This window comes from Oenanthe melanoleuca, chromosome 20, assembly GCF_029582105.1.
Source record: "Oenanthe melanoleuca isolate GR-GAL-2019-014 chromosome 20, OMel1.0, whole genome shotgun sequence".
Classification (NCBI taxonomy): domain Eukaryota; kingdom Metazoa; phylum Chordata; class Aves; order Passeriformes; family Muscicapidae; genus Oenanthe; species Oenanthe melanoleuca.
In genome coordinates, this window is record NC_079353.1 from 7,986,122 (window position 1) to 8,000,800 (window position 14,679).

The 14,679-nt window shown below is 53.6% G+C and overlaps 1 protein-coding gene across 1 annotated transcript in view; it reads right to left on the bottom strand.

The window, feature by feature from the left end:
* Nucleotides 1-390: 390 nt before the first annotated feature.
* CDH22 (cadherin 22) overlaps nt 391-14,679 on the bottom strand; it is a 76,670-nt gene continuing 62,381 nt past the window's right edge. Inside the window, exons 9-12 of the mRNA XM_056507641.1 lie at nt 12,213-12,334; nt 11,817-11,934; nt 4,696-4,947; nt 391-3,355 (exon numbers count right to left, since the gene is read on the bottom strand). Of these exons, the coding sequence (XP_056363616.1) occupies nt 2,817-3,355; nt 4,696-4,947; nt 11,817-11,934; nt 12,213-12,334 (1,031 nt within the window). The 3' untranslated portion in view covers nt 391-2,816. The remainder of the gene's footprint in view (nt 3,356-4,695; nt 4,948-11,816; nt 11,935-12,212; nt 12,335-14,679) is intronic.

The following is a 14,679-nucleotide window of genomic DNA, read 5'->3' on the forward strand; positions in this document are numbered from 1 at the left end:
TTGACAATGCTCAGCTGCACTGAAGCCATGAAGAATTACAGAATCACAGAATGGTTTGGGCTGCTCAAAGCATAACCCAACTTTCTCCTGAAAGGATGGAGAAAACCAAGGGCATTTTTTTTCTTGTTCATTTTCATTTTCATTTCCTTCATGTTCAGAGAGAAAAAAATGACCCTTCTCTTGAAGAAGCTTTTTCTGATGAGCATTTCAATGAAATATGGGAAGAAGCCAGAGATGCAGCATCCTGCCAGTGGGAACATGCTGCAGGGGTTGGCTGTGCCACGGCCCATCAGCCACCCAGCCCCTTGTGGAAGACACCAAAGGGTCCACAATGACAGGGCAATGTAAGGAAAGGAAAAAAGACAAAAAAAAGCACATAAGACTCAGGCTAGACGACAAGGAAATAATTTATTTCCAGGTCCCAGAAAGACCTTGAAAAAATAACAAGGGTGAGGAAATCAACCTTCTAATTTCATCTGGGTAGAGAAACAAAACCAAAGTGACTCCATCAGACATGGTGGCACTGCCAGCTCCTCCTGGGGGGCGGGCAGGGGGTGCTGGCACTGCGCTCCTCCCGTATTTACAGTGGGACAGAAATGAAACGCAAGCGTGCGTGCATGCGCGCCAAGAAAGAGCACGGGCTGGGCTGGGAGGGGGAGCCCGCTGCGAGGGGGGCTAAACACAGACCCTGTCAGACCCCATCTCCTAGGACAGAGCCCTGCTATTGCACAACACGTGGCTAGAGGAAGGGCCAGTGCTGGGGGGGCTCGGGCACAGCTCTGCAGCCCAGAGGGAAAACACGAGCATGTTCCTGAGGAAAGAGAGGGCTTTCTCCTGTTCTCCTGCTTGGAGGTGAGGGGTGTCACAGCACTTGAGGGCTCTGCTGCCTCCCCAGCATCATCACAGTGAACCAGCAGGTGCCAGCCACAGCACCACTGCCTCCTTGGAGGGACCAGAGGCCCTGAGGAGCTCCTGTCCCAGTATGAGCCAAGCTGGGGCTCTGCACAAGGGCCATGGTGGCAGCGGGCAGGAGCAGCTGAGGGCAGCACCGTGGCAAAGCCAGGTCTTGTCCCTCTCTGCAGCCAAAGACCAATGCCAGCAGCCGGGAAGCAACACACAGTAAAAAAATGGACACCATGTACATTTACAGTTAAACCTCCGAAGAGAGAAAACAGTGTCTGAGCTTAAACTAAAAGGACAAACCCAATGACAAGCCCAGGATGTGTCAGGCCTTGGGAGACCGTATCAGTTACCTATCAATGATATAATTGATTTTTTCTCAACATGAACAGATAAGGAGCTGCACCAGCCAGGATGGCCTGAGGTGCTGTGCAAGGACATCACTCCACAGGCTGTTCAGTTTTCCCTGTGATAGTTGGCAGGCTGGGAAGGCACTGAGCACCCAGTGCTTTCCTCCAGCATCATCTGCAGCCTGAGGAGCAACGGCACATCCTACTGGTATCTTCCTCACTGCCTCCCAGACACAGGAATTACATGCAAAAGCAGGCCTGCTGGGAGCTCATGCTGGTTTGCTGCAGGATGCTGTGCTGGGGGTGGGGACACCCTGGGTACCCCAAGATGTCACAGATGTGCTGCCCAAACCGCTGCCAGCTCGGCCCCGGAGCTGTGCCAGAAGGTTCTGGTCTCACACACATCTCCTGGGCATGGCTGCTCTGTTGCTAATGGTGATGCTCTGCTGTCAGCTGGGTGCAGGCAGGAATTATTCTTCCCAGTTATGAGCTGGGGTTCTCCTGCACCCTGCAGCAAGGTCCTCCATGGGATGTGGCTCTCCCCCAACCACTGTGGGCCAGGGAACACCGCTGTCCTGCCTGCTGCCCTGTGCAGCTCACACCATTTGGTGACAGCCAGTGCCTGGCTGGGAGCCCTGCAAACCCCAGGTCTGTGTGAGGGGCTGGCAGAGCCCGCCTGGGGGTGCTGCTTTGGGACCCTCTGATGGCTCTCCCCAGCACCACAGCTGCTCTGTGGCCCAGGCCACATGGCCCTCAGTGACATGAGGGATGCCCTGTCTGTCACTGGGGCTGTGGGCATACCAGGACTTGGCAGACAACGTCTGCTGTGCAGGGAGTGTTGGGGATGCCCCTCCTATCAGCAGCACCTCTGTGATCACAAGACAGGGCTGAAGTGATTGCAGCACAGAAGGGAAACCTGGTTTGAGGTGAGCAGCTGCTCTGTGCAGGATGTGATCCCAGCGTGGCATCCTGTCTCCAACACCATGCCAGCAGCTGGGGGCTACAGAGAGGCCCACAGGAAGCAGAGAGAAGGAAGACTTCAAAAAGCAGGTAAACTTAGGAGGGGAAAATCTGAACAGAAGTTAAAAGCTTGTTTCCCTCAGCAAGGAAAGCTCTTAAAGAAATCAAAGCTCTTTAAATGCTCTGACTCAAGTGACAAAAACAATTTAGACAACAAAAGGCTCCCGGTTTGCTCTTCCTCTCCTGGATGGGGATCACCGAACAGATCTATTTAAATGATAATTTGTGGGGGAGAAACCCTCTCCAAACCCTCTTGAATTAGATTTTCTCCTTCTCAAGTCAATGGGTAGTTCTTTGATGGAGACCGGCTTTGAGGAGATGAAGACACCCCGGTGGCTCCTCTGCTCCCCAGCCTCCCCAGGTGGGTGTGGAGCCCACCCAAGCCGAAGGCAGCTGCAGAGGAGCAGTCCCTGGTGCCTGCAGTGCAGCTGTGGAGTCCAGGAGCACAGGATTCCTGATTCCCTGCGGCACCTCACAGCCCGGAGCCCCAGTCCAGGAGGTGCCTGGAGCCCCAGCGCAGGAGGTCCCCAGGGGCTGGAGGGGCAGCTAGGACTCCTCGCCATCCTCATCACCCCTGCGCCCCGCGTAGAGCGCTGCCAGCTGCCGGAATCGTGGCCCCCAGCCCCCCAGGTAGGAGAAGTCCTGCTCCGAGCCGCTGGACCAGGTGTTGATGGAGCTCAGGGAGGGCACTGGGGAGTCCGAGCCCTCGAAGGCATAGGTCTGGAATGAGTCATAGGGCGGCACAGAGAGGTCCTCATCCGCCTGCTCCACCTTCCTGCAGATGTAGTCTCTGAACACAGAGAAGTCCAGGTCTGGGCTCTGCACCCACTGTGGGAGGGCATGGAGCTCGGAGGCTGGGTTTCTGCCTGGGCCCCCCTCTCCTGGTCCCCCACCTCCATCCCCAGCTTTGATCTCACTGAAGTCATACAGGCTGCGCAGGGCTGACATGTCATAGGCCTCCGTGTCCTGCTCACCACCCCCTTCATCATTGTATTTGATGACATTGTCCCTCATGTCCTCGTCATCCTCAGAGGTCAGGTGGCTTTTGTGGTGTCGCTTCAGCGTGAGGATCAGAAGGACTAGCACTGGGAAAGAAAGAGATAGTCAGATGGGTGCAGAGTTTTGGGGATGCTGTGCTCCTGCAGGGCAAGGATGACCCTGCTTGTTGGCTTGGTGGAGGCACAGCACCACCAGCACAGGGAGCTCTGCTGCGATGCTGGACAGCTCCCATCAGCCGGGCTAAAGCAGCAGCCGTGCTCTGTACTGGCTTGGAGAGAGTGCCCAGGCTCCAGGGCAGACCAGGAGCTTCCTTTGCCATGCAGCGTGAGCACCGAAACAGGAGGGAGCGATGCATAAACACACAGCTGGACAGACAAATGGATGGGTTCTGCAGAAGATGAGTAGGAAAAGGGGGTGCATGACTCACAGTAGCAGCCAAATGTTGGGTGGATGAATGTGGAGCAGATGGCTCAGAGCCTGAGCAGCAAGCTGCAGCTGTGTCCTGGATCATCATCCATTCAGCCCATCACCTTTAAAGCACCAATGTGCACTTTATTCGTGTGGGCAATTAGGCAGAAATTTGTTTGCATTGCGTTGGAAAATGAGACCAGTGTAAAGTGCACCCTGTGGGAAAGGGTTTTCTGAACGGAGATGCAGCAGGAGACAGGGAGTGGAGCCATGCCAAGGAGAGGAGACCTCACCAAACAATGTGCTGCCTCCCACAGCCTGGACAGCCCTTGGAGCCAGCCAGGAGCCGGCTCTGGGGCCCGAGAGGGCTTTCAGCACCTGCATCCATCAGCTCATTCAGAGCCCCTTCCCACATGCACACAAGCACACGCTCCCCATGGCCAGCGAAGCTTGTGCCAGTGGCAGGAGCAGCATTCCTGGGATACAGGTCCTGACCTAGGCAGCTCTCTGGTGTGACCACAGCCCAGCTCTGCAACCTGCCCACACACTCATACATGCTCTAACACTCTCCTTTTCAGATAAGAGCACAGCTGTGTGCCCCACACCTGCCACCCCTGCCCAGAAGCTGGGAGCACACACCCCCATCTGCTGCGAGATGCCTGCTGTGGGCACAGCATGGCAGCTGGCAAGCAGCCCTTGGCTCCTGCCTGTCCAGGTAGGGAGCGAGCCAACAGCTCTCCAGGCTCTGCTGGGCAGCATCAGACCTGCCTGGCACAGGAACTCTGCTCTGGCTGCCTTATGGAGCCCAGCACACATGAGCTGTGGCAAACATGGGAGATTCCCCACTGGTCCCCCCAGCAGGGGCTGAGGTTCATGCCCACCACGCTGCAGCCACCAAGGAGGAGACAGATGCAGAGAAGCCTGCTCTGTGCCCACAGCACCTTCCTGCACATATTGATGTGATGCTGACGGAGCTGAGACAGGACAGGACGGACTCAGGGAACAGGCAGGCACTCACCAACCAGAATGAGGACACAGACCAGCAGTGCGATGAGGGCGCCAGGGCTCAGCGTGGCTGACACGACGTAGGCTGTGCTGTTGCAGGACTGGATGGCCCCAGTGCTGTCACAGCCACACACACGGATGGTCAGAGTCCCTGTGCTGCTCAGGGCTGGGGGGCCGCTGTCCACCACTAGAATGGGGAGCAGGTACACGTCCTGCTCCTGGCGATTGAAGCCCACTCTCTGTGTGTGCACCGCTGCCGTGTTGTCTGCAGGGAACAAGCAAAACAAAGCAAAGCAAAGTGACTACATCACAGCCTGCAGGACCTGCCAGGAGCTGCTCCATGCTCTGGATGAACAGCAGCTGTTCCTGCACCACCTCCAGCAGCCATCCTATGAGAGCCTGGGGCCTCCCCCTCTCCATCACACAGACCCAGCTCATAGCTCCCTGGCACTGCAGCCCCCGTGCCTGAACATGGCCAGCTCCACTCCAGCACATTTTCCTTTGCCAGCAGCACCTCAGGACCAGCCTGGCATCTCCTTTGTCACCACACCTGGGAGTGAGCCTGGCACAAGGGCAGCAGCACGTGAGTATCTGAATCACGCTGACAAACAAAGCAGGTGGCACAGAGAGAGAGGAAACACTTCCAAAAGACCCTCTGAGAGTGGCACAGAGCCAGAATCAGGATAAAATTCAATTGCTGACATGTACATAAGAACAGATAGGGTCTGCAGGTGGCACTGAGACTGCAAGAGCAGACACTGCTTCTTCCAAAGCTGAGAGCCATTAGTGAATGGTCCTGCCTCAGCCAGAGGGCCAGATCTGCCTGTGATCCCCTGTAGCTCCTGAAGGAGTAGGCAGAGCTTCTTCCAAGCCTCCCAACCAAGTCAGGCATCCTCCTCCCCATCTGCTTACACACGGCTGCTTCAGGGGCTCAGCTGGCACAGCACAACTCGTTAAGATCCCATTAACAGAGGCACTTCTCGGGACCCTCGAGGGCCCTGGTGCCAGCGATGAACCCAAGGAGCAGCTGCTGCCCACCAGGAGCAGGGAGGGAGGGCAGGGACAGGGACTGTCACTGGGATTGACTCCCTGCTCAGGGGTGCTGCAGGCTGCCAGCCAGCAGCAGCATGGGCAGGATGGGGCTGAACAGCAGGTGACAATTGCAGCTAGGAGTCACAATGCCTGCAGTCTTTATCTAATAAACCATAGACTGGCTCACTCACAGCAAGGTGCTGCTGTCTACAGACTCTTCTCATCGGACCTGATTTATGTCAGACCATCCCCTTTCTCCATGAATCAGCTCCTCCATTGGAAAAAACATCTACTGTAACTCTGGCCCTTGGGCTGCTGCCATCATGGAAATTGCTGTATGGATTGGGTGCTTCATGAGAGCACACAGGGCATGATGGGGACAGCAGGTGAGCCAGGATGGGAGATCTACTGGTCAGCCAGGAAGCAGATCCCAAAGGCTCTGTGTGGCAGAAGGCACAGCAGAGCATAGACTCCTGTCCTGTGGGACACCTGCCACTGTGGCTGAGCCTCCTGGAGCATGTGGCAGCACACCATAGCAACTGGGCAGAGATGTCAGGAGAAACAGGGGAGCACTGGCCCCTGGGTGCAAGGAGGCTGAACCAGGTGTGGTGGCAGCAACATTTGAGAGCTGCTTGTGGCCTACCAAGGATGAGCTAGGAAAAAAAAATTATTGTTATGCTAATCGTTTGCACAAAGGTAATAAGATCTCATTTGGTGCTGGTCCCCCCTCCTCACTGCAGTGTAGCAAAGGGATATAAATAACGTTAATGGCACCATCTCAGCAAGAGGCCAGGACTAATTCCTAGTTAGCCCAGCTAAAAGTAAGCCTCAGACACCTGGATCGAATGGAGATAAAACCACAGGACAAAAAGGATAGACCAAAGTGCTGTAAGGCACTGTGCAAAGCTCAAGGCTCTGGCCACAGCCCAGGAAGGTCACCTTTGCTGTCACTGTCACACCAGTCAGGTCACCATCCTGGGGCTGGGGTCAGATTGTGGCTCAGAGGATCCGTGAGCACACAACCCTGTACCTCCAGCTCTGCCTAACCTAACACAGGGCTGATGGAACAGAGTGTTTGGGAACTCCCCCAGCTGCTCTTCAGCACTGTGTAAATGCAGGAGTAGCACCAAACCTCTCTGGAAATGCAGCAGGAGGATGGCAACTCCCTTCTGTTTACAGTCAGCTCCAGCTCCATGCAAGTGGCAGAGGGGCAGGCACCAACCTCAGCTCAGCCCAAACAGTTTAGGCAGCCTGGCACCACTAAAAAGAAATACTGCCACCCACCAAGTCAAAATAAAGAGGCTGGTACTTAAATCTAAAAGCAGAATGACAGACAGGTCTGCTCAGAGAAACTTTGCCTCAGGAAGGGGCTGAGGGTTTGCCCTGTGACCCAAAACTTTATGTAAGGGAGAAACAAAAATCACAACTACAAACACTATTTTAAACACAATGAAACTATATTTTATCTCCTGAACAGGGTAACAGGCACCCTTCATCCTAGGAAGGAGAGCAACAGAAATTTCACATGTACACCAATGAACCTGCTCAGCAAGGCTCGGCAGCCAGAGCCTGGCCTGGCAGGGACCACCTGTCTCTGGCACTGAAATGGCTGCACCCTCTGCCCACCACCCCTGGTCTCCATCACCATCATGAACTCTCCTCTGTTGGATGTTTGCACCCCTGTTACTCGCAAACTTATGTGTTCCCCTCCAAGATACTCCAAAAAAAGCAGCACTCTGCCACACGATTGTAGTCCTTTTGATCACAGATCTGGGAAAATTTTGCTCAGATCTTGGAATGTGTACCCTGGAAAATGCATCCAAAGCAACCTCCTACAAAACAATTGTGATTTCTCTTGGTGCAGTTGTTTCCTTACATGTAGCTGACCCACAGCAGCTGCTCTGGGATGTGTCTTGGTGCAGATTTGTTTGCATTGGCACAGTCCAGGCAGCCCTGGCCCTGCAGCCCTTGTGTCTCTTCCTCCACAGCAGCTTCTTGCCAAATCCATTTCTGGGGTGAGCTGAGGAGCAGTGGAATGTGAGCAGACGTTAATCCACAGCTTTCTTGAACAGACGAGTCTGGGTCTCCACACTTGGTTTCCTGCCCAGTTCCCACAAAGCTGCACCTTCTGCTGTGGTTGTGCTGAGTGTCCTCTGATGCCCCAACACAAACCTTTTGCTATCACTGTTTTCTTGCTGCACAATTTGACATTTTCTTCATGGCTTTCCACTGCCACCCTCTCTCTGATCACGCAGTGACATTATCCTGAGTTACATCACATCACCTTGTGTGGCAGGGTAGGAAATGGCCCCTTTGCCACCTGAGGAGCAGGACACTGGCCAAAGCAGGAACTGACATGAGCTAAACATACAGGGACTCATCAATACTGCCCTAAGAGGAAAGTTAGGAAATGCAATATACTCTGGTGGTAGCTTAACGTCACTATGAATAATAAAATAATTAAGTCTCCCAGAGTCCCTCTCCAAAGAGGCTCTTGGCAGCCTCGAAGACAGAACTAATAAATCCTTCTCATAACTCAATCTCTAACAGTGCTAGGAGAGCAGGAGGGATTTTTTGATGTCCCATCCCTCTCCTACACCCACAGGGCCCTGCAAGCATCCGTCTTCCCCTCGCGCAGCAGCTGCTCAGCTGTTGTACCAAGCCTGGGAACACCAGCTCTGGCGAGGAGCAGTGGCACCTGCCTGGGCCTGCGGGCACACTGCTGCCAGAGCTGCCCCAAGGAGCAGACCTCCTCCAGCCCCAGGTGCTGCAGCTGGTAGAAGAAACACTCTGATTTTCCCTTCTGCCTCTCCCTTCTCTCAATTTCCCTGGGTACCAGGACACAGCACCACTGCTGCTGCTCTGCTGCTTGCTCAGCCCCGAGGAGGTTTGATGCTCTTTTACACACACACGTCACCCCTGCCCTGGACAAACGAGCATCTGCACTGCCTGTGCTGAGAGGGGCATCCCTGAGGGGCTGGAGGAGGCTTCCTCTATCCTCAGGCAATCCCCAAATCCTAACATTTTGCTTTTGATTGTCAGGATTTACAGATCTTCTATCACCCATTACACGCTCTTAATGAGACCTGCAGAGAGTTCAGACATCTGCTTGCCGAGCCCTTGAGCCCTGGAGTCAGTAGCTCCATGTGTCACTCCATATTACCTAGCACTCCTTCCAGGTTGCTGGGCTTGGATGCTTTCTACCATCTCTTCCAACACAATTAGCATTTCTTGGAGAACATGATTTCAGGCTTTAATTGCCTTTGATCCTGCTGTAATCAATTTTCTCAGGCCAGAAAGACCCAGCAAAACGCAAGTTCAGGAAACAGAGGATGGTGAATGCCTTTGGAATGGCATCAGTTGGATCTTAACATGGTCAGCTTCTCTAATTCCATCTCTTCCTTTAGTCACTCCATATGATGGGCATCTTCCTCCTGGATCATCGCTGTTATCACCACAGGTGGCATTTACTCCTTGTCTGATGAATCAGCAAGTGTGTGAGCGCTCCCTCAGATCAAAAGCACAGAAAGAGAGGCACCAATAGGCAATGGTGCTGTTTCCAAAAGCCCAGCTCTTGCCAACCACCTGTAACTCAGCTATGTGGTCACCTGCAAGGACTCCCTTGGTTTCTGCATCTCCAACCTGGAGCCAGCACAGCTCTGTGTGCCACACCCAGGACCCCTGAAGGGACACCCAACCCTGGGAGCTGGCAGCTCATAGCCTCCCAGGCTCCCCCAAACAGCCCCACCATGCCAGGTGCTCCTGCCCTCCCCAAGTGCAACAGGAGCACTCCCGAGCAGGTGCTGATCCCCACCCTGCTGGGAACAAGTCACTCCCCGAGGTGGCTTTCTGGTGCCACGAAGGAGCCAAGTGAAGTAGGTGCAAAGCAAAAGAGAGGATTTAAGCAAGAGTTTAGAGAATCCATCTGTGCTGACATCCATCAGTGTCACTCCTTGGCTGCAAAAGCAATATTTATAAATCACGTTTCAAAACTGGCTACAAATTTGTACAAAGAAACAGATGGGCTGGTGGTAGCAGTTTGTCACCACTGATATTTATATGGGGGAGTAGAGAAAAGTGCAAGAGGGGTGAATGCAGGAGAGGGAAGCAATGGGGGAACACAAGGGCAGATGCAGCAAGGACACCTACGAGAGCAGGGGCAAAGGTGAGTGTACCCAGGACAGTTGATGGACTGGAGAACGGGACAGAAATCAAAGGGAGGGAGATGGCACCAAGGCACCCAGTTAGAAATGAGGGGTGCCTCCATCTGCCACAGGCAGCCACCTCCTCTTGCTGTGGAACACAGCACTGCTCAGCAACTGGGAGGGTCTCCAAACACTCTGGGAATAACCCTGCAGCAACAACATTTGTTTTCCCAAGAGCAGGAGGCGGGAGGTGATGCCAGCTTTTACTCATTTTATGCAGTGTTACACCACACAAAAAAGCTCGAGGGATCGTTTAGCACAAAGAATTACCCTGTGCCACAAGAGCCTCATCCCACTCAAGAGAGCAGCAGCTCCAGAGGAGACGGTGGCACACGTGCCCTGCACCTGCTTCAATGCCATGGCTGCTGGACCCCCACACAGAGCCAGGGAGCCAAGCAGACCCTGCTAAGCCCCATACACCCCCTGCCAGATGAGCAGTGGCTCTGGGATGGCAGCCTGGGCATGGCAGACACCCTGGGGCAGAGCTGGGAGCCTCCCGAGGGTCTGGGCGGGGATGGACACCCAGCTCTAGCTCAGCGTGTTCAGGCACATTTTCATAAAGTCCTTCAAAGAAAGTGAGGGAAGTTAATCGCTGGATGTAGGGCAAAATCTTGCTGAGGATTAAAACCTGTTCACATGATAAGAAGCAAAGGTCTTCTGAACAGCTGCCCTTGAGCAGAGGGGGAGGGACTCAGGTCAGGGACAGCTGTGCTACTCAGGACACAAAGCAATATCCAGCTGTGCTACCATCACATCTGAAGCTTTTCCATTTTGACTATCCCTAATAATGCTGAACTAAACTGAGCAAGCAGGATCTTACGTCAGCAGAAGGCTCCTAGGATAAGCTCAGAACAAACTAAACCAGGTTTTTGACAGATAAAGCTGCAAAAGCAGAGCAAGGAAATGGTTTTAAAAGAAAACCCAACCAAAACCTAAGAAGAATTTCAATGCGATCTGCTGGCTCCGGTGACAAGCACATACACATGTGGCTGGAGAAGGTCCCAGTATCTGCAGGGGACCCTGCTGAGCCTACTGCTACAATCAACACCTAAATTCACCCTAAACACCAGCCAAAAATAGGAAGCATCCTGATAACTACTTTTCTGGATTGTTACTGTTGACACAAATGCTAATGACCTGACAGCCTGCAAAGTCCAAGAGCAGCCAGGCTCAGGCAGCAGAACCTGCATGACACCCCATCACTCACAGCAGCATTGAGTCACCCAGGATGAGCTACTGAGCTCAGGGATGCAGAGAACCCCAGAGCTGCCCAGAGAATGACAGACTCTGCCTGGCTGCATGTCTCAAAGGAGAGGACAAGCCCCAGGAAACAGAGGAACTGCACTCCAGAGCCACCACCTCACAGAGAATCAGGCTCTGCAGGCTGTGTCCCAGAGAATCCCCGTGGCTGTGGGATGGCTACAGCATGGTCCCACTGCCTCCCAGGGCTCTGGAGCTGTTCCCATCTGTCAGAGGCACAGGGCTGGCTATTCACTTGGCATCCCCAAGATGACCCATGCTCCACGATTTACCTTAGAAAGGGATAAATCATAACACTCAAAATGGGAGTATGTTCCTCTATAAATCAACATCATCTCCTTGCCTGCAGGCAGGTTGGAGATTTCCCATCAAGAAGGGGACTGAGAGCCCTGAAAATACCAAAGGCTTAACCAGACAGCATGAGAGGAGCTTTGTGGCTGCTTGCAGCAAGGAATAAAGCTGGCAGAGCCTCCTTGAGGAAATCCAAGCTGTTAGCTCATCAGTCCCACCATTTCAGGTTGACAAGAAGCTCTGCAACATGCCTGAAGTACCCAGAGCTGGCAGAGAGTCTGTAACCCATGGCCAGAGGTGCTGCTCAGCCTGAAGGATGCTGGGCCAAGGGTACAGCAGGACTTACCCTGGATATCCAGCAAAGAGAAATGGTGGTTGTTGGTGGCTTCAGGCGCCAACGTGAAGTAGAAACGGTGGCCACTCTGAGGCTCATCCCGATCCACAACGCTGATTGTCTGGATCAGCTGTGGGGAGAAGGCAGAGTGAGCACCAGTGCTGCTCCCATAGCCTCTCCCAGGGTCCCACGTGCAGGGTCCAGCCAGCAGCATTGCCAGCTGCAGCCACAAAGAGGGACGAGCCTTCAACCCTGCAGACCCTGCAACCCTGCAGTGGGACCAGCAGAGTGACTCCCACTGTGACAGGGGCTGCACAGGCTCTCAGCAGAAGGGGACAGATGGGCAAGCTGGCACTGGTTCAGAGTGCTGCCTGCAGCCTGAGACCAGGGCTGGGGGGCTCTCACTACCTGGCCTGGTTTGGCATCCTCACACACAGCAGCTTCATAGGGGGTGGCAAGCTCAGGTGGATTGTCATTGACGTCCAGGATCCGGATACGGAGAGAGGCCCTCGACACCTGGGAGTGATTATCTGAAACAGAAAGAGAAGCAGAGCTTCAGGACTAAGGGCCAGCTGCTGCTACCAGGGAGCAAACCCCTTCATCCCCATCTGTCCAAGGCCATCGTGGCTGCTGCCAGCACTGCCTGCCCATGGCACAGACTGCCCACAGGACAGCAGCATCTGTAGAGCTCCTTCAGCCTCACTGCAAACTGCAAAAGAAGCCAGACCACTGGGCTGTGTACCAAGGACTCCTGAAACACCACCTGACCTACCCCTGGAAAACTGGGGCCGCCCAAGGCTAGTCCCAGCCATAAGGGTTAGCCACCCACTAGTAAGATCAGTGCTGCAGCAAAACAGCACCAAGATGGGACAGAAAACTTGGATGTGAGATCACCCCTTGAGCTGGATCCTGATCCACAGGGGCTTGAGACTGACAGCAACATCTGAGCAAATGGAGCTGGGATGTGAAACAGCTGCTGTTAATTAAAGGCACAGGCTGGTGATGAGATCTGTCCATCCACCCTGTGCCCAGGGTCAAATGTGCCCGATTGAGACATGATGCTCTTGCCCAGGGACTCTGGCCTCTTATGCTGACACTGGGTTTTTGTTGCCATTGCAGCTTAAACTTAAACACAGTACCATCCACCCGCTGGCATGAGAGGGTCATGCAGTGACACTGAGGGCAGCCCTCTCACCCTGGTACTCACCAGCCCAGCCTCACACAGCCAGTGGTCCTGGGGTCCCCCCTCCCTTGGGGTTCACTCTGCACGTGGGGCAGCATTTACACCTCCACTCACTGCAGCATCACTGAACTGCACACATACTGCCGAGGGACACTGAGACCGTGCCACAGGATTATAAATCACTCTGGAGGGCCTGATGTTTGCTGAAGCACCACAATATATCTCCAGAAATGAGAACTCCCTCTTACTCCATCTCCTTTGTTTCACCCAGAGGCTGCACCTGTGACAGAACTAATGCTTTTCTCCATGCTCAGGCAGGAGTTCTGCTGCCTGTTTGTCTATAACATTAATACTGGCCCAAACAGATCAGGTGGGGGAGGACCCAGGGGAGAGGAGATTTAGCACTGCTCCATAATTAGCCAGGAATCTAAGCCCCCTCCCCAGAGCTGCCTTCACCAGGTTCTCACGTTATCACTCCTTCTCACCCAGACCAGCTGCTCTGGTGATTAGATAGTTGTTTTTGGGGGAGGGAGGCTGAAGTCGTGACTAAAAGCCTAGAACTATGTGTTATTTTAAAAGGCATATTGGTGCAGTGAAATAAATTGCAATTGCTTGCAGGAAGAGAGAAAGGGGGAGGCAGTGGGGTGAAAAGGGAGCCCGGGGAGGTGGCGGGGTGTGCGCTTGATGCCCACAAATGAGCAGGAAGAAAAAGGGTTCAGTTCCTGCAAGAAGGAGGATGACAGCATTTCATCACCCCCTCCTCAACCCACAGCAAAATGGGTAACCATCCCTGCTGCTCAGCTCTGGAGCAGGCTGGGATTGCTGAGGAAAGGCAGAAAGAGAGGAGAGGAAGTAAAGCCTGCAAGGAAGAAGAATCCAAGACCTCAGCTCTTCCCCTTATTAACTGTAACCCAGAGGAGGAGCTCCTCAGTGCCCCACAGCCAGCTGTGAGCAGGAACCAATCTCAGCACTGCCGAACCCTGCCCAGGACCTGCTGGGATCATGTGTGCCAGGTCTGGACATCCAGATGATCCTGAGCAAAGCAGCTTCTCTTTGAGACCTCCTCCCCCAGCCCCTGAGGAGGATGTGCTCAGTGTGCTCAGAGCCAGGCAGGAGCACAGGGCTAAGTTTGAGCCCAGCTCCACCTGCACACGGGAGCGGGGTCACAGCACAGCACTGAGCACCTGCCCCGACCTCTCCCGAGCCAGGGCTCACATCCCACATCCCTGGGCACAGCTCTGAGACTGTGACCTTTGTAAATGCACCCTGTCATACAAAAGCTCTCCTTCTGCCCTTCCAAAACTGCTGAAGCCTGAGGCTCACTCTCACTCCTGGCTCAGTGATGGGGTCAACATTTGACGTGTCCAGGAACATCAAGGTTAGAAAGGCAACTGCTGCACTCTTGTCTACCTTTCCAGTGAGACATACATCAGCTTCTTTTTATTTTGGTCATACAATGTATATTTGAAGGTTTCTCAATGCTTTATCAACTTTCCTCTTCCTTTGAGCCAGTACCTGGATTTACAGGTGGAAATAATGAAAAATGGTTGGATGTATTTGAAAAAAGTTATCTTCAAAACATGTGAAATATGTTTTTTGTAACAGTGGCATAAACTGATATTATGATGGTCAGAAGTGAGATTAAGATTGTTGGAGCACATCTGTGATGAAAGGCACAAAGCACTCAACTAA